The sequence below is a fragment of the Leptosomus discolor genome, chromosome 7 (assembly GCF_034619465.1).
Source record: "Leptosomus discolor isolate bLepDis1 chromosome 7, bLepDis1.hap2, whole genome shotgun sequence".
NCBI classification, from domain to species: Eukaryota; Metazoa; Chordata; class Aves; order Leptosomiformes; family Leptosomidae; genus Leptosomus; species Leptosomus discolor.
In genome coordinates this window covers 38,791,924-38,809,828 of record NC_141397.1, presented here as the reverse complement: position 1 = coordinate 38,809,828, position 17,905 = coordinate 38,791,924, and the positions used below count along the sequence as shown (strand labels likewise).

The 17,905-nt window shown below is 52.7% G+C and overlaps 2 protein-coding genes across 2 annotated transcripts; both read left to right on the top strand.

Moving 5' to 3' along the window:
- Nucleotides 1–5,351: 5,351 nt before the first annotated feature.
- GAL3ST2 (galactose-3-O-sulfotransferase 2) lies at nucleotides 5,352–12,681 on the top strand. The gene is made up of 4 exons (XM_009952899.2): nucleotides 5,352–5,377; nucleotides 9,929–10,015; nucleotides 11,364–11,643; nucleotides 11,735–12,681. Exons 1-4 carry the CDS (start codon nucleotides 5,352–5,354, stop codon nucleotides 12,593–12,595), a joined length of 1,254 nt encoding a protein of 417 aa, XP_009951201.2. The 3' UTR covers nucleotides 12,596–12,681.
- A 2,887-nt stretch (nucleotides 12,682–15,568) lies between these two features.
- NEU4 (neuraminidase 4) lies at nucleotides 15,569–17,662 on the top strand. Its single transcript, XM_086468120.1, has 3 exons — nucleotides 15,569–15,769; nucleotides 15,973–16,228; nucleotides 16,617–17,662. Exons 1-3 carry the CDS (start codon nucleotides 15,569–15,571, stop codon nucleotides 17,660–17,662), a joined length of 1,503 nt encoding a protein of 500 aa, XP_086324246.1.
- The last annotated feature ends 243 nt before the right edge of the window (nucleotides 17,663–17,905 follow it).

The window sequence follows — 17,905 nt, the reverse complement described above, 5'->3', positions numbered from 1 at the left end:
GATTATTATGGAACAATCCTTTTGAAGCAGCATCTTGCTTGGTCCTCCATAAATCCCAGGCGCTGTCTCTGTTTCCTCAATTTGAGTATCTTTTTAGTGAAGATTTTAGTAAGGCTTTTGATATTGCCCCTCACAGCATCCTTCTGGACAAGTCATCCAGCTGTGAGATGGGTCGGTTCACAGTGCACTGGATGAAGAACCAGCTGAAAGGCAGAACTGGAAGGGTTGTAGTGAATGGGGCTACATGCAGCGGGCGACGGGTCACCAGTGGTGCTCCTCAGGGCTCAGTCCTGGGACCAGTGCTGCTCCATGTTTTTATCAGTGATCTGGATGCAGGACTTGAACGCACCATTAACAAGTTTGCTCACAGTGCCAAACTGGGAAGCGAAACTGCTGAGGGACAAGAGGCCTTGAAGAGGGATCTGTATAGATGGGAGCATCGGGCAGTCATCAATGGCATGACATTTGGTGCGTCGAAGTGCCAGATCCTGCACCAGGGACAGAGTAACACCGGACACAAGCATAGACTGGGAGAGGAGTGGCTGGAGAGCAGCCCTGCAGAAAGGGATCTGGGGGTGCTGGTTGGCAGCAGGCTCAACAGGAGCCAGCAGTGTGCCCTGGGAGCCAAGAGGGCAAACTGCTTCCTGGGGGGCATCAAACACAGCATAACCAGCTGGTCAAAAGAGGATTGTCCCACTGTATGCAGCATTTGTGCAGCCTCATCTCGGCACTGTGTGCAGTTCTGGGCCCACCATTTGAGAAGGATGTGAAGGTCCTTGAATGCATCCAGAGGAAGGCAAGAAAGCTGGTGACAGGGCTGGCAGGCATGTCCTGTGGGGAGCAGCTAAGGACTTTGGGTTTGTCTCATTTGGAGAAAAGGAGGCTGAGGGGCGACCTCACTGCTCGCTACAGCTTCCTGAGGAGGGGATGCGGAGAGGGAGGTGCTGAGCTCTTCTCCCTGGGATCCAGGGACGGGATGCGTTGGAATGGCTCAAAGCTGTGCCAGGGGAGGTTCAGAGTGGATATGAGGAAGCATTTCTTTACTGGGAGGGTGGTCAGACACTGGAACAGGCTTCCTGGAGAGGTGGTCGATGCCCCAAGCCCGATGGTGTTTAAGAGGCATTTGGACAGTACCCTTAATAACATGCTTTTGCTTTTGGTCAGCCCTGAAGTGGTCAGGTCATCAGTTGGACTAGATGGTTGTTGTAGGTCCCTTCCACCTGGACCATTCTATTCTAAGATGGGGGGGTGGTTGGTTTTTGGGTTTTTTGTTGGGTTTTTTTTGGCTGTCTGTTTTGAGATGACAGGCAAGAATGTCATTTACAGCTCAGCATACGAAACTACATTGTCATAATCAGAGGACAGGCCAAGCCATCTGCTAGTGAGTCATCTTCTGGTCTACTGAGTGTTTGCTAGTCACATCCGTATTTACAAGTACACGTCACTCTCTCAACCCAGGCTCTTTGTACCCAGCTGAAGCAGGTGATTGGGAAAAGGCCAGGGATTTGCCAAAGGTAGGTCCTGTCACTAATCTGACCACCTCCTGCATCAGGATAATGTTTTCTGTCGGCGTGGGAAGACCAGTGGATGTTGGTTGCCTGGATGTCGGCAAAGCGTTCAACACTGTTTCCTACAGCCTGGACAAGCTGGCAAGGAGACCAGATGGATGGTCTGCAAGATGGGTAGGAAACTGGCTCACAGGCTGTGCTCAGAGGGTGGTGATCAATGGATTTTTACTCAGGTCTACTGGTTTGGGAGGCCTCACCGGACTCCATGAGACTAGGAAAGGTGGTTGTCATACACAGTTGCTGTCTTCTCCATTAGCTGCTTTTCAGTGATTTCTGCTCTTCCACAGTGCAGTGAAATAGGTGATCCATCCAGAGCCTTTTTCTTGGAAGAACATCATCCTACCAAGTCCTTTTTCTTCTGTTTTTAAAGAGAACACCATTTCTACAAGGCTGCAAGCTGTTGAATTGCGCTAAGGATGAAGGCTTACACTTGTGTGTTGCAGCACCCTCCACAATACACTTCTAAGGTCACAACTCTCTCAACTTGGCCACATGGATGCTGTTAACAGAAATACCCCTGTATGTTATGTGACCTGCAGTGCCAATATCTAGGTCTGGCCTCTGGTCTCTTCCCTTCAACTCCCTCTTCCTCTCCACTATCGATGCACTCCCCACCTCTCCATTCCTCAGAACCACTCTGAGAGGAGCCAATCATCTTCTGCTGGGGTTAAGCCGAGTGAACGATGCTGTCATTAGCAAAGAGCAGACAGAATGTGAAATGCAGTCAGCCCATGCTGCTTGTGTATCAGGTGATGCAAAAATATGGAAAGTCCATGATGTTGTTAGAGAAGAAATTTACAGGATTTGCTTTCTGCCAAGCTCAGCTGATGCAGCTCGTTCATTCCGGATCAGGCTGTTTATATTCTCTGCATTTTTCCTACGTCATTCTTTCTTTTTTCCCCCAAACCACTGACCATAATTGTTTAAAATACAGGCTTTACACGTGAATGGTTCTTTTTGGGAAGCGGAACTTTCCATACTGCTTTTTTTCAGCTACATATGGAGAGTGCGCTAGGGAGAGAGTCGGGGCTGACAGACAACCTAGTGCTGTGGCCAGGGAAATTCTGGCACAGCTACATTTAGCCGTCGTCTTTACACATGAAGATCCTTAAGGTCAATGTAAGTTTACCATTTCAGCTAAACAACAGAGCAATAACCCTGATGGAATAGAAGGGAGGACTTATTGTAGGGTTATTTTGTAGTACCTTTCCTAGACCTTAAACACCAGTGTTATCCTGCTCTTCCACTGTCTCAATGATGCTTTCAAATATGGGTTCACTGTTGTACATAGGAGGGAGAGACAGGGTGGGTACATGGCAGGGCTGGGGGGGCACATTTTTATAAAGAATCATTGTGGTAGGATCTTCTTGTCCAAAATCCTATTTTTTTTCTGGGACAGACTTAAATATTAGAACGATGTGGATGTGGATGCACAACACTTTGAAGCAGTGGTCTTTTGGCATAGTGAGGAAGCACTTGACTCTCTGTACTGGTTTTGGCTGGGATAGAGTTAATTTTCTGCATAGTAGCTGGTATGGCTCTGTGCTTTGGATCTGTGATCAGTGTTGATAGCACAGGGATGTTGTAGCTGTTGCTGAGCTGTGCTTGCACAGCATTAAAGTCTTTTCTGCTTCTCACCCTGCCCCACTGGTGTGAGTAGGCTGGGGTTGTGCAAGAAGCTGGGAGGGAACGCAGCTGGGACGACTGACCCCAGCTGACCTGAGGGATATCCCACACCATACAATGCTGGGCTCAGCGATAAAAGCTGAGTGAAGGAGGAGGAAGGGGGGTGTTCAGAGTTACGGCATCTGTCTTCCCAAGTTGCTGTTACATATGATGGAGCCCTGCTTTCCTGGAGGTGTCTGAATGCCTGTCCGCAATGGGAAGTAGCAAACGAATTCCTTTGGCTTTGCTTGCGCATGCAGCTTCTGCTTTACCTGTAAAACTGCCTTTATCTCAACCTGCAAGTTTTTCAACTTTTACCTTTCCAACTCTCCTCCCCATCCTGCTGCAGGGGCGTGAGCAAGCAGCTGCATGGGGCCAAGCTGCCCATGGGGGCTGACCCACAATACTCTCCCCTAAGCACACGAAGCAAAGGCAGTATGGAGCTATTGATTCAGCATCCTGCCCCAGCTAACTATTTCTGCATCAGCTGGCTTATCTTCGCTGCTTCCAGTCTCAGAGCAGCCCAGCCCCACGTGAAGTCAGGATTTCTGCACGGCACCATGTTTTTCTGCATAACCAAACCTGACAATTCGTGTACAACACCCCAGGAGAGAGCAATGGCTTAATTGTAAAAGCGTAAAAAATGGTCTTGTGATTTATGGGCTCTACCAGCTGGTAGCAAGAAATCTGAGCAAGAAATCACACTGCTGACGTGGATAGTATAACAGGAGAAAGAAGTCTATTTAATATGACGCCTCTGCCAGCAGCAGCTGACACTGTGCCAAGAGTAACCCTGTAAATTCTTTGTAAAACAGCACATTGGCTCAGGTTCTACCAAGATACTCCGGGAAAGCAACCCTATACCTTGCCGATCTCTGAATCTTGATAAGCACTGGAGTTGAGGCTGGCCTGAGGAAGCTGTGATTGAAAAAGAAATGCTGTGTAACTAGGCACTCCGAACACAAAGCAATGTGGGTGAAGGATCCTAGAATGCTGAGAACTTGGCTCTTGGTGTGGCAGGTTGGGCCACCAGCATACAAGGTTTAGAAAGCTGGCACCATGCGTGCGGAGGGAAGGGGGACCATGTCAGGAGGTGCATGGGAAGTCGCATGGCCATAAAAGACCAGAAGCAATAGCTTAATCCCCTGTTCCAGGCTGGGAGATGTGGGTAAACTTTTTGTTGCCCAAATGAGGAGAGCATCAATGTCATCCCTGGCGTGGGGAGTGGGAAGATTAGCTCACTTCCAGACCTGCGGGACAAATCCTGCTCTCCTAGGGTGATTTGCAACCATCAAACCCAGTTGGTGAAGTGCTGGTGTGCAGGAACCTTGGTGGAGTCTCAGGTTCCTGTGTAATGCAAGTTGTAATGGTTGACCAGAAAGTCACTTTGTAGATAAAACATAAAACAACCCCCATTTAGGGTCAAGAGCTCTCACTCCCAAGGCCTACATACAGCAAAGTCTCTAAGCTCATAACTTCCAGCTACAATAACTGCATTTTTACTGGGAAAGAATTTGAAGTCTTAAGTGTTTTAAGGGGAGTTTCATATAGGTGAACGCCATTCCTGTTCTGCTGTTGTCCCAGATGTCTTGTTGCCACATGTGTCTGTCAGCCATTCCTAAACCACCGAGCAAGAAGTGGAGGAGAGGCACGGCAGGCACTGGCCACGGCACCAAGCGGTGTGGTGGTGGGCAGGGAAGGGGTGTTGAACAAGCGGTGTGCTGGCTGATGAAGGGGCTGATGACACCCTCCTCCAGCCCCCACCACTCCTGACTGCATCCTGCCGTGAGCCTCCCATGCCTCCCTGCAGCCAGGAGAGAAGGGGGTCCCCACTGAGGGGTCCTTGCTAAACCCCTACTTCCCTGCAAAACTGTTGCAAACCCCGTCTCCCGAGGCAGCTCTTTGTACCTGGGGTAATGTCATGCCGTAGCAGCGCTTTTCATGGCTTATTAATTAACCCACCCACCCTGGGAACACCTGACCACTCCTTTTGTCCTCACCTATCCCAGCCATTTAAAGCAGCGATGGGATGCTTGAAATAGAGACACGTAGACGAAAGGAGTATTGGAGTTGATTTGCAAAGGAGATATAGTTTCTAGCTCACAGCAGCAAGGCAGCATGAAAATCCCTGGGTGCATTTCAAGGTAAGGGGAGAGGGAGGTGAATGTTACGGGTGCAGAATTAAAATGCGGTTCGTAGAAAGATCTGTTTCAGGTAAGCCCTGCAAGTTGTTAATGATCTATAGAGTTAGTTACAGTTTGCTCCAGGGTAGAGATTCATTTTGCTGTGAATGTTTTCTTTCCTGTATACCAGGTCTTTTAATTTGAAAGAACTTTGTTAGGTTCACACAGAGGTCTGTTATTTTCAGCTTAAGCCAAATGAAAAAGAAGGTTGTCCCGAGCCTTAAAGCATCCGAGGTGGCACTTCCAAGTGCAACCTGAGAGGCAGTTTTCCGTGTTTTCTTCACGGCTGGGAGATGGCACAGCACAGGTCGGAAAGACAAGTTGAACCTCTGGCGCCAGCCCTGCTGACAGCTCCGCAAGTTTTTTGGCTTCTTAGAAGAATTTTGTGTCTTAGCCATCAGCTCCCAAGTGCTTCCTCAAAGGGGTCCCAGGCTGGTTGTATGTCTTGTGTGCTTAGGTAACTTCCGTGTGACATTCAGCTTCTGGCTTTCTCTCTTGACTTTCCTTTGCAAAAGACTGTATTAATGGGGCAAAAAAATAGATAGTGGCTTTGATAGTACGCTGCAACTCTTGGCCATATCAGACTTCATGCACCCTGGGTGAAATGCTTCCTTGCTGTTGTGTACAGAAGGAAGAAATTGCTGCAGCTATGATGCCGTGCATCATGCCCTCCATGCTCCCATTGATATGCCAGGTGGTTAAGAAATCCCTCTCCTTATGGCTATAACTGTTTTTATAGATGTACAAACCATCTTCTGTAATGCCAGGTACTCACCCGGTTCAGCCTGGGCATGTGAGACAGTCAACAGCAAAATAGCTTTCAGCTGAGTGGGACTTGTCTTTCTTGAACGGATTAGAGGATGGGGGAAGTTTTAGCCAACGTTGAATGTGGTGTCTGTTGGCCCAGCACATGCAGATTTAGAAGTGGCTTGGTTGGAGACTTGTGACAAAGGCGGGGGGGGGGGGGTGACACTAAGGGAACAGTCTTTAAGAGCAATGCTGGCTCTCACCGGGCAGTGCCAGGGTGGTGCATGCAGAAGGGGTGGTGAAACCCCACATGCAGGTTTGCAGGATGTTGCTGAAGCCAGTGACAGCCCCTCCGAGTGCAGCTGCGGGTGGCTGAGCCCCAGGGGGGTGATGGGGACAGGACCCCCTGCAGTGATCAGGCACAGGGCTTGGCTGCATGCACCAACCATGCCCTGTGTACCTGCCACCCCCTCCTCTCGTCTCACCCTGGTCTCCATTTTCCTGCACTCCTCCCTGGGGATCACCTTGATCACTGCCCTTGGCCCTTCCCTTGAACACCTCCATCGCTTGCCTTTGCTGGGCCGAGGTACAGCAGAGCAAAGGTGGCTGCGGTGCCCTCCCTGTCCCCACTCCCTGTTCCCTCCCTGAGCTGCAAGGCAGACAGCTTTCCATCTATATGTCCCTAGGCAGGGGAGCAAGCACCATGCCACAAGGTAGCATTGTTGGGCACCCCGGGACAAGAAGCCTGTCATTTCTGCATGGGGACTGGCAGCTCCATGGCCCGTGCACTGAAGAAGTCAGTCACTCACTTCTTAGAACCGGCCATTCGAGGAAGCTGCCATGGTTTTGGCAAGCTGCTACTCGCAGCGACAGTGGACATCGCTCAGCTGCAGGTTGCTGTTGTCTTCAGGACAGTGCCATGAGGAGCAGGGTGAGCTCCGCATGGCCCCTCAGGGCTTTATGGTGGCACATTTTGTGCCCATAACTTGCCCACTGGGCATATTTGGCAGTGCAATACCAGTTCCTTGTGCTGCACCAGCAACAATTTGAGGCTTTACATGCTTAGATAATTCAGACCTTTCCTGTTATCCTTTCCTGTGTCTCTAGGTGCAAAAGCCAGCTGTTGTTTTGGGCTTTCGAAGCATGTCCAGACAAAATGGGTCTGCTGGGAGCATCTAGTTAACTGGAGCTGGGCTTGGTGTGCTACACGTTTGAAGATTCAGAGGCAGGATGGCACTATGTAATCTCTTATTAAAGTAAATGGCTATTAAAATATTGTGGGATGCCTTGAGGTGGTAAGATGTAGAGGTCTACAGAGCCCGTCTTCTTGCAGTAGAAGGGACTGGTAGTCCTTCTGGAGCGTATTGTGATCCTGAGCTGTCTTCAGGTGTATGCTGGTTTGTTTGCCCCATAAAACATCAAGCTGAGTTGCCATTCTGGGGATACCACCCAAACAAATGCGTGGATAATGATCACATGTGTTAAACTCTACAGAAAAGGTGTAGAAGAAGGACATCACTAGACTGGCTTAGGCAAGACCTCCAGGCAGGCAGGGTGATGTGTTTGGAAAACCATCACACCAACATCAGCTTCAGTTTAAATGAAAGACCAAGAAAATAGGCGGGGGCTGCACTTGACAGATGTGAGCCTGCTCACTGCCTGTGGGCCCCTCTGCATTTCTTCTCCTGTCTCATCTCTGCTTACATACATCAAGGAAAGGGGATTGTCTCACCCCAGTCCCCCTAACAAGCCTGGGACCGAAAAATTAAGAAGTACTGACGGAACACTGCCTGTAGCTATGTCTGTAAACTCTTCATGCAGAAGCTGTGCTGTAAATTCATATCAGAGGTTGGTACCAGCTGTGTCAGAGGGTCTTCCCTGGCTTTGGGAAGGGCTCTTCTGCCTGAGGATTTCCCACTTCGGCTGGGGTGCCATTGGACAAGGAAAGCATTCTCATGCAAAGCGAAGCTTGAAGCAGAAGTGGTTTCAGGCAGGTTTGCATGGCGAGCAAAGTCAAACATTTTTCTGCAGTGCCATTACGGTGCAGCGACATCGCTGCCCATCTCCATTCTCCCCCTGTGTTTACATTCGACTTGTGGCTCCCTGATCACAGCTAGCGCAGCTGGCTACGATGGCTGTGGTTTTGCGTGCAGCGGCTCGTGTTCTGTTGGACTTTGCTCCCATCCTCTCTCCAGTTTTTCACAGCTGGATCCAGGCTGTCACAGCCCAGCTTGTCATACTGTGGCCAGTCAGTGGGAGGCTGTAGACCATGCTGGATAAAGCTGGTGATTGCACTCTCATAAGGCTGACTGGAAGGAGCGATTCGGTGTCCTTTGCATGGTACAAGCTGGGGGCTGTGAAAGCGACCATCTTGTGCAGCAGAACCATCTGTGAGGACCCCTTGGCCAGAAGGACAGTAGAGAGGACCACCAGGTCCAGCCCCCAGCAAGCCGTGTGCCCCCTCAGACTGGGCAGACTTGGAGCTTTCCTTGCTTACTTGGAGGACCATGAGTGTGACCATCCCATGCTGTAAATGGGACTATATCTTCTCAAAACAACTTACAGCCCAAGCCAGATCCATTTTGGAAATAACAGCTGAAAACACAGAATTCACACTGAGTTTAAAAAGCTTTTGGGATCAGAGAAGTCAGATCAAGCTTGGTGGTAAATAGTTCCTTTTCAGTGAGCATCAAACCTTCAAAAGATCCTGTATGTGTCCCAGCTAGAATGCAGTGGTGATGGTCTAATTAGTGTTGGCAAAGACTCACCCCTCATCATTAGATTCCACATTAACATAAGGAAAAACTTTTTCACTGTGAGGGTGACAGAGCACTGGAACAGGCTGCCCAGAGAGGTTGTGGAGTCTCCTTCCCTGGAGACATTCAAAACCTGCCTGGACACGTTCCTGTGTGACCTACTCTAGGTGGTCCTGCTCTGGCAGGGGCGTTGGACTAGATGATCTTTTGAGGTCCCTTCCAACCCCTGACATTTTGTGGTTCTGTGATTCTGTGATTATCCAGGCAAAGCACAGGTGGATGAGGCGCTTGGTCCAAAGGGCTGCCTCTGAGCAGTTTAAAGTCAGGCCAAGGTGAGAAGTTCTGATGAAAAGGAGACCTGGGTGAGGCTGAGCACAAGAGCTGGACTGGGAGGAGGAGCTGTTGCAGCGGGGAAGCAGTCCTCTTGTTTGAAAGCAGGGCTTAATTAGTCTGTTACAGGTGCTGTTGGGTTATTAATCAGTTTTCCGTATTGAAAAATCTCAGTTACATTGAAAAAAAAAAAAATCAGTCTAGTGTTTCTTTGAGATCCCCATCTTCAGGAGCAATGTGATTACAGGAGCCGCTCAGATTTCTAACCAAGGAAATCCTTATACCCCTACAAAGCGCTCACATTCTAGTGAATAAAGTAGAAGTTTGAATAGTGAATAAGCTCTAAAGCCCCAGAAAACTAAAAGAAAAGCAAAATAAAAGGCAGCAGGGCAGAGCGGGAGGCTGTTGGAAGAGTTTAGGCCCTGCCTGAAGTAATCTGTGTCTTGCCAAAGGCCAAAATTAGGAGAGTGATAGTGAAAGTGCAATTTTTCACTGTCCTGCCTGTAAAGCCAGAGCTGCTGATGCAACTGAGGGTGCCACAGGTGGCTGATACCTCAGAGCTGCAAAATTGTGCTCCCGGTGATAAAAATTCCCAAGGGCAATATGCACAGTTTGGTGGTTCATGTTCGGGGAGGGACTATCAGATAAAAATCCCACTGAAACTCTTCTTTCTTCCCAGGAATATCAAATGTCTCATCATTTTCAGCCTTTGCCTGGGACTCATCTTCCTGTCGGGATTCTTCCATATCAAGAATAAAAATTACATGTAAGTGAGGCAGAAGCAAGGTTGCATGGCTTCATCTGCCTAGGGCAGCAAGGATCCAAGAAGGATCTGACCACCCTCAGCAAGTTTGCTGACAACACCAAGCTGTGTGGTGTGGCCAACATGCTGCAGGGAAGGGAGGCCATCACAGGGACCTGGACAGGCTGGAGAGGTGGGCCCATGCCAACCTCGTGGAGTTCAACAAGGCCAAGTGCAAGGTCCTGCCCCTGGTTGGGGCAATCCCAAGCACAGACACAGGCTGGGCGATGAGTGGATGGAAAGCAGCCCTGCGGAGAAGGGCTTGGGGGTGCTGGTGGATGAAACCTGAACATGAGCCACAATGGGCGCTTGCAGCCCACAGAGCCAAGGGCATCCTGGGCTGCATCAAGAGCACCGTGGCCAGCAGGTCGAGGGAGGGAATTCTGCCCCTCTGCTCTGCTCTGCTCTGCTCTGGTGACACCCTACCTGCAGGGCTGCGTCCAGCTCTGGGGCCCCAGCACAAGAAAGACATGGACCTGCTATAGCGGGTCCAGAGGAGGGTCATGAAGATGCTCAGGGGGCTGGAGCACCTCCCCTGTGAGGGCAGGCTGAGAGAGCTGGGGTTGTTCAGCCTGGAGAAGAGAAGGCTCTGAAAGGACCTTTCAGCGCCCTTCCAGTGCTTAAAGGGGGCTACGGGAAAGGTGGGGAGGGACTCTTGATCGGGGAGTATGGTGATAGGATGAGGGGTAATAATTTCAAACAGAAAGAGGAGAGATTTAGATTAGATATTAGGAAGAAATTCTTCCCTGTGAGGGTGATGAGGCACTGGCACAGGTTGCCCAGAGCAGCTGTGTCTGCCCCTCCCTGGCAGTGTTCAAGGCCATGTTGGATGGGGCTTGGAGCAACCTGGTCTAGTGGAAGGTGTCCCTGCCCATGGCAGGGGGTGTTGGAACTACAGGATCTTTAAGGTCCTTTCCAACCCAAACCATTCTGTGATTCTATGACCTGTGACACTTGATTTAGCTCTCATGAGGTTTAGGCTAATACTGGAAGGGCAGTGGCCCAAAGTTAGGCCCTAGATCCATATTTGGTCATACACGGGATCAAATTAGCTGAAGTGCAGCTCTTCAGGGCAAGATCATCCATATGGAAAAAGAGGTTGAGCTGAGGCCTTGGGTAAGCGAGGACCTGGAGAAGCAGAAAACTGTCCAATATCTACACCTGAGGGGTGGGGCTTGTTTGAGTTGGTGCCTTGCACCAGCTGCATGTGTGGTATCAGGAGGAGAACCTGCACGGGTTTGGCTTTGCCAGGTCTCGGAGATGGGGTACAGCACTGGAGAGGCTGTTTTCCTCATCTGTTGCCCTCCTGCAGAATCTCGAAGAGCCACAAGGAGCTGCTGATACCTTTCACGCCTTGCCATGCCAAGACTAACGTCATGTTCCTCAAGACCCACAAGACGGCCAGCAGCACCGTCCTGAACATCATGTTCAGGTTCGCGGAGAGGTACAACCTCACGGTTGCCCTCCCAGCCAACCAGCTTGTCCACCTGGGTTACCCGAAGACCTTCCTGGCCCGCTTTGTGGAGGAATTTCAAGCCATAGGATCAAACTATAACATCATGTGCAACCACCTGCGGTTTAACCCCTCAGAGGTAAGAGCGAGCCACGACACCTGCGGAGAAACCTGGTTGAACAAGCAATGCCTCCAGACTAATAGCCTCTCTTCTTCCTCCCCACAAATAGGTGCAAAAGGTGATGGCAGCAAACACCTTCTACTTCTCCATCCTGAGGAACCCCATTCCTCTGCTGGAGTCTTCGTATGCCTACTACAAAGACAATGTCCCTGCCTTCAGGATCTCCAAGGACGTGAACGAGTATTTGGCGTCACCCATGAAGTATTACCATCCAGCAGATTACAAGCAAAACATCTATGCCAGGAATATCATGTGGTTTGATTTTGGCTATGATAACAATGCAGAGGACAACAAAAATTACATCCAGGTGGTTTTGAAGGAGATTGAACAGAACTTCCACCTGATCTTGATAGCAGACTACTTTGATGAGTCCATGATCGTCTTGAAGCATGCTTTGTGCTGGGATCTGGATGATGTGATTTACTTTAAGCTCAATTCCAGAAGCCGGGACACTGTCCAAACCTTGACTCCGGAAAGCGAGGAGCGGATAAAAGCATGGTGCTCGCTGGACTGGAAGCTCTACCTGCATTTCAACCAGAGCTTCTGGAGGAGAATTGAGGAGACCATAGGACTTGAGGAGCTGGAGAAGGAGGTGAATCACCTGCGAATGAGACAGAAGGACCTCATGGAGACCTGTCTCTCGGACCAGGAGGCAGTGGGGAAGGATCACATCAAGAACAAAGCTCTCCTGCCTTTCCAGTCAGGGGCTGCAAATATCCTTGGCTACAACCTCAAACAAGATTTAGACAACAGGACGCTGAGAACCTGCCAGAAAATGGTTATGCCAGAGCTCCAGTACACATCCTATCTTTACGCTGTTCAACACCCACACAAGAAGAGGAAGCAGTTAGGCTTGCCCTTGCTGTGGACCAGTTTCCAGGAGAAGATGCAGCTCCTGACTCCCAACTAGGAGATGCGACAACCCACTGCGGTTTCCCACTGCTTTGCATCTCCCCGTGTCTGGCACGTGACTGGCCCACAGCGCCTGAGGGGGAGGCAGGGCAGGGGGGGCTTAGTTCATGACCACTGAGCTGGTGGTTGGTCCCTTTTTGGGGACCTTGAGCCAACGGCTCTGCGTTGGCCGGATCCTGTGTAGTCCCTCCTCCCCGCTCCCAGGCAGTGGGACAGGCCACTGCTACTAAGTGCTGGGCAGGCTTTCAGCTGGCTTAGACCTTCCTGCCTCTTAATCATTAACCACAGTCTTAATCATTTTGTTTGGCTTCAACTTTATTTAATAGCTGTCATTCCATCCAGGCTGGTCACAGCTCACTAGAGCACATCCTGATTTTTGGCTTTTAAGGGAAAAAAGGGGAGGGGGAGGGAAACAGGGAGCAGAGTGTGACAAGGGGACATAGCACTTGAAGGAGGAGGAGAGATATTGGGTCTCCCATTTGCAGCATCCATGCTCAACGACGTCTAACCACGATGCGATGCCAGGGCTGCTTTTTGGATGGGAGTCCCGAGCATTGTGCCCAGAGTCAGGCACACTGGCTGGTTGTCCTTCCCCACTGGCACGTGAGATGTCCCCCTCACGTGTGTCATGAGGTGCAGGGGCGTCTCTGCACCACTTGGGACAGCTTGGCGCTCCCCTGGGAGGGCCCGTTTTGTGGTTTCACCCTTTTCTCTTGGGTGAAGGTCCCTGGGCATGACAGTCCCTTGGGCTCAGCATCCCCGAAGCCCTTTATCAGCAGAGGCTCCGTTGGGCCCCCCTTTTGCTGTGTTGGCCAAGCTCTCCATCGTTGATTAGGAGAGGGGTGGAGGGAGGCATGGCCTCATTATTGAAGGAGGTAATTAAACCTCCCTGGGAGGTCTTTGCATGTTAGCCAGCTCCCCGCTGGGAAGGTTCGTCAGGATGGTCTTGACATTACCGCCGTTAATGACTGCCCATTGCCAGTTTCCAACACACACCGATTGTGCAATATTTCAGAGCGTAGCCAGTGTTTCCTCCCACTCACACTGGTCAGGGTGGCAGCGGTGACCCAGATGGCACAACTGGGATGATGGATCTGGGGTGGCTTGGCTTGCAGCTTCACCATGGCAGGGGTGAAGCTAGCTAGGCAGCAGCTCCACCTGGGAAGCGGGAGGGGTGCTGTCAGAGGGGAGCAGGGTGAGAAGCAGAGCTGGGATTTTCCTTGGCTACGTTTAAAGCCAGGAGGTAGCCAGGGAAGGCAGCTGAGGCAAGGGTTAATGTCCTGCCATGCAACCTGTGCTCCTCCACAACCATGTGATGTACACCAGGAGCAACCTGATGTTAACAGCACCTTGCTTTTCTGCTCCAGCAACCCTAGCTAAAATTATCCAGGCTTAGGAGGCTTTTGTAACTAGCTGGGGTGGAGGAGATGGCAGCCGCACATGTTCAGCCTAAGCAATCCCCGAGGGCCTTTCCCAGGCAATTCTGCACCCTGAGCCTGAGCTTTTGCCATGGAGCTTCTGATCCGTGACTTGCCATGTGAGTTTTGTCAAGCTTCTTTAGCTAAGCTGGTGCCGAGGGCAGAATATAAACATAAAAATAATTTTGTAACCTCTGACTTCTGTGTGGGTGAGCGTTCTGTGATGGCAGGGACTCTCCGGACTACAGCCCACAGGCTGGGGAGCTCACAGCTGGGGTGGACCATGGGTGGGTTGCAGCACCTGGACAGGGAGGTCTGGCCTCTCCCAGCCTGCAGGTGGAGGGAAACTGAGGCAGGAGATGCAAACACCCCCGCCACAGCTCTCTTTGCATCCCCTCCCAGAGGGGGGGCAAGTGAGGTGGCTCGGCAGCCGCGGGGCCCCCAGCTCTGCCCCGGCTGATAAAGGTGCCTTTGTGCCGCCTGGCTGCCACTGCTGACTCAGGGCTTTTTCCCGGCCATCGCCGCTGCGGGAGCCCCGTGACCCATCAGTGAGGGGGACCCTGCAAGGGGAGGGTGGCAGCAAAGCAGTGAAGTGACAGGCTCTGCAGAAAGCCAGCGGTTGCAGGAGCCAGCATTACCCCCGGGGTGCGGGCAAGGGACGGAGGGGACACCCCCAACTGAGCAGGACCTGGTGAGTGCCTTCACTTTCTCCAGGGGGTGCTTGACCAGCAACAGCTCCTAATTGAAACACAGGTGAAAGTCGCCCTCGGTGGCTCTGACTGCGCCCCAGAGTTGGATGCCCATCTCCTTCTGTGGTGATAAGATGGGACACGTAGGGATGTGTATCCTGGGGACAGCTGAATGCAGTGACACTGCTGCTGTCCCCGAAGGAAGGGTGCTTGAGGATCACTCGCACTGCAGGGACAGCCTGGCCGGGGACCCCCTCGGTTCATGTTGTGCACCCCGGTTTTCCCCCACAGGGGAGAAGGAAATGAGGAGCCGGCTGTGTCTGCTGTGCTGAAGGCACCAGAAACACGGGACAAAACTCCTGGACCCCCTCGTGAGCTGGTCCCAGGGTCTTAGCTGTGCAGAGACAGGCTCTGCCCCCTCAACACCCTTGAGGGTGCGAGCAGGGAACCACAGGTCTCACCCTGCCCTTTGCTGACTGGCCTCACTTTACCAGAAACCCCTTTTGAAAAGCATCTTGAAGATCAATGTAATTTTTTTTAGTTTTATTTCAGGATAGCCCAGGTCAGCTTCTTCAGCGTTACCCAAAATCCTGTCCCACCGTTGAGCGGCGGTGACTTGCCACCATGGCAGCACACATTCAGCCTCTCTCAACCCCAACCCTGCCCATAGCGACTTGCCCTCCATCTCCTGCTGCTGGGGGGGTGGGGGGGTGGGGGTGGGGGTTCCCCAAACCCAAGCCCCCCAGGTTAAGCCCCTCCAAGGACAACCCAGCTCCTAGCCCACACCCCCCAGCAGCCGGTCCCCACCCTTCATCAGCCCACTGGGGTGGGGGGTGGAGGCTGCATCTTTCTGTCACAGACGCCATGGGCTCCCGGCACTTCCCTGCCCGGACCGTGCTCTTCGAGAAGGAGTCCAATGGCGTCACGTACCGCGTGCCCGCCCTGCTCTACCTGCCCTGCATGGCCAAGCTCCTGGCTTTTGCGGAGGAGCGGCTGAGCGCCGATGATGCCCATGCCAACCTGCTGGTGCTGCGCCGTGGCACCATCTATGGGAGCTACGTGGAGGTGGGACATGGGGATGCATCTCGGGGGGGTGGACACACACGCTGGGCGGGGGGCACAGGGAGAGCCCAGTGGTTATCCTCCACCACTTGTGGTGGCACAGTCGAGCTTCCTGGAGGCACCCACATGGGGAGGGAGGCTGGGTTGGGTAAAGTGAGGTCATCCTCACCCCTCTCCATCCTTTCCTCCTCCTCCTCCCTGGGCAGTGGGAAGACATGCGTGTGCTGGAGACGGCAGTGCTGCAGCACCACCGGTCAATGAACCCCTGCCCGCTCTATGATGAGTTCACCGGCACCCTCTTCCTTTTCTTCATCACGGTGCTGGGCAGGACTCCCGAAGCCTACCAGATAGTCACTGGCCAAAATGTCACCCGCCTCTGCTGCGTCACCAGCGCTGACCAGGGCCTGAGCTGGAGCACGGCCACGGACCTGACACAGCAGGTCATTGGCGGGGCCATCAAAGGTAGCCCACCAGAGGGGGAGGTGAGGAGGGGGGATGACAGCCAACAAGAGGGTGACAACGGGTTTTGGCCTCCTGGAGGTGGCCTTGGGGTAGGAAGCCCAGAAGCATCAAAGAGATGGGGTGGAAGAGGACCTCAGACAGAGGGGAGAGGGGATGAAGAGAGTTATCTGTATCACTTGCACGGGGGGGAGAAGATGGAGAGGCCCTGTAGCTATGGGTAGGACGCTGTGTGAGGACAGCCAGGCAGCACCGGCCTCTGCTGCCCTCCCACGCAACCATCTTGCTTGGCTAGGATGGGGAGGGATGCTCTGAAGACCCTTCCACTTTGGGCATGGCAGGGGCACCATGGAGGCCATTCTTCACCCCTTATCCCATCTCCACTCCCCAGACTGGGCAACATTTGCACTGGGCCCCGGGCATGGGATCCAGCTGCGGTCCGGCCGGCTGCTGGTGCCCGCCTACAGCTACCACATTGATTGCAAGGAGTGCTTTGGCCAGCTCTGCAAGACCACCCCTCACTCCTTCGCCTTCTACAGCGATGACCACGGCCGGTGCTGGCGCTTTGGGGAGTTCATCCCCAACCTGCAGACAGGCGAGTGCCAGCTGGTCTCAGTGGACGAGGAGGATGGCTCCAATGTCCTCTACTGCAATGCCCGCAGCCCCTTGGGCTTCAGGGTCCAGGCACTCAGCACAGACGATGGGGCCGTCTTCCATGGGGGGCAGCTGGTCCAGCGGCTGGTTGAGCCTCCCCATGGCTGTCATGGCAGCGTCGTCGGCTTCCCTGCACCTTTCGTGTACATCCCTGCTGCCCTCCGGGACCCTCCAATGGCCCTTCAGGGCTCAGCTTGCCGGCTGCTCCCTGGGATGCTCCCAGGGTACCGGTACCCACCTGCCTGGCAGGCAGCAGGCAAAGAGCTGCCCACCATGGCTACTGGCAGCCACCATGAGCCAGCTGAGCCCAGGGAGGGCTGTCCCACCCCAGGGCATCACACCCATACCTTCACTTCAGTCCAAGTGGACTCTGCGATGACCCCCAGCCCTGCTGCCTTCTTCCAAGCACCGACATGGGTCCTGTACTCCCACCCCACCAGCTCCATGTCACGGGTCAACATGGGAATTCACCTGAGCACCTTCCCCAGGGATGTGGAGAGCTGGACTGAGCCATGGGTCATCTATGAGGGCCCAAGTGCTTACTCGGACCTGGCTTACGTGGAGCTGCCCTACAATGAGGCCCCCATCTCTGGTGGCACAGCCATCGCTTTTGCCTGCCTCTATGAGAATGGGACCCGGTCACCCTATGAGCAGATCTCCTTTAGCATGTTCACACTGTATGATGTGCTCCAGAACATTCCCCTGACAGCTGCTGCTCCCCGGCAGGACAGCAGCCCCCCACGCCGCAGGAAGTGGGGGCGAAGGAGCTGCCTTGTCTCCTAGTGCCCCCTCCCAGGTTGGCTCCCCGCACACCCCCCTCCGGTACTCCAGTGCCAGACACCAGGGCACCAACCCAGAGCCCAGCACACCAGGATGCTCACAGCCCAGGCGTCCTGCCACCAGCCAGCACAGCCACATCACACAGAAAGCATACACTGCCATCCCAAAACGAGGTTTTATCTCATATATACTGTGATTTTTTAATTAGGTAGTTGGTTGAGCATGGAGCCTTGTGCTACCAACCCA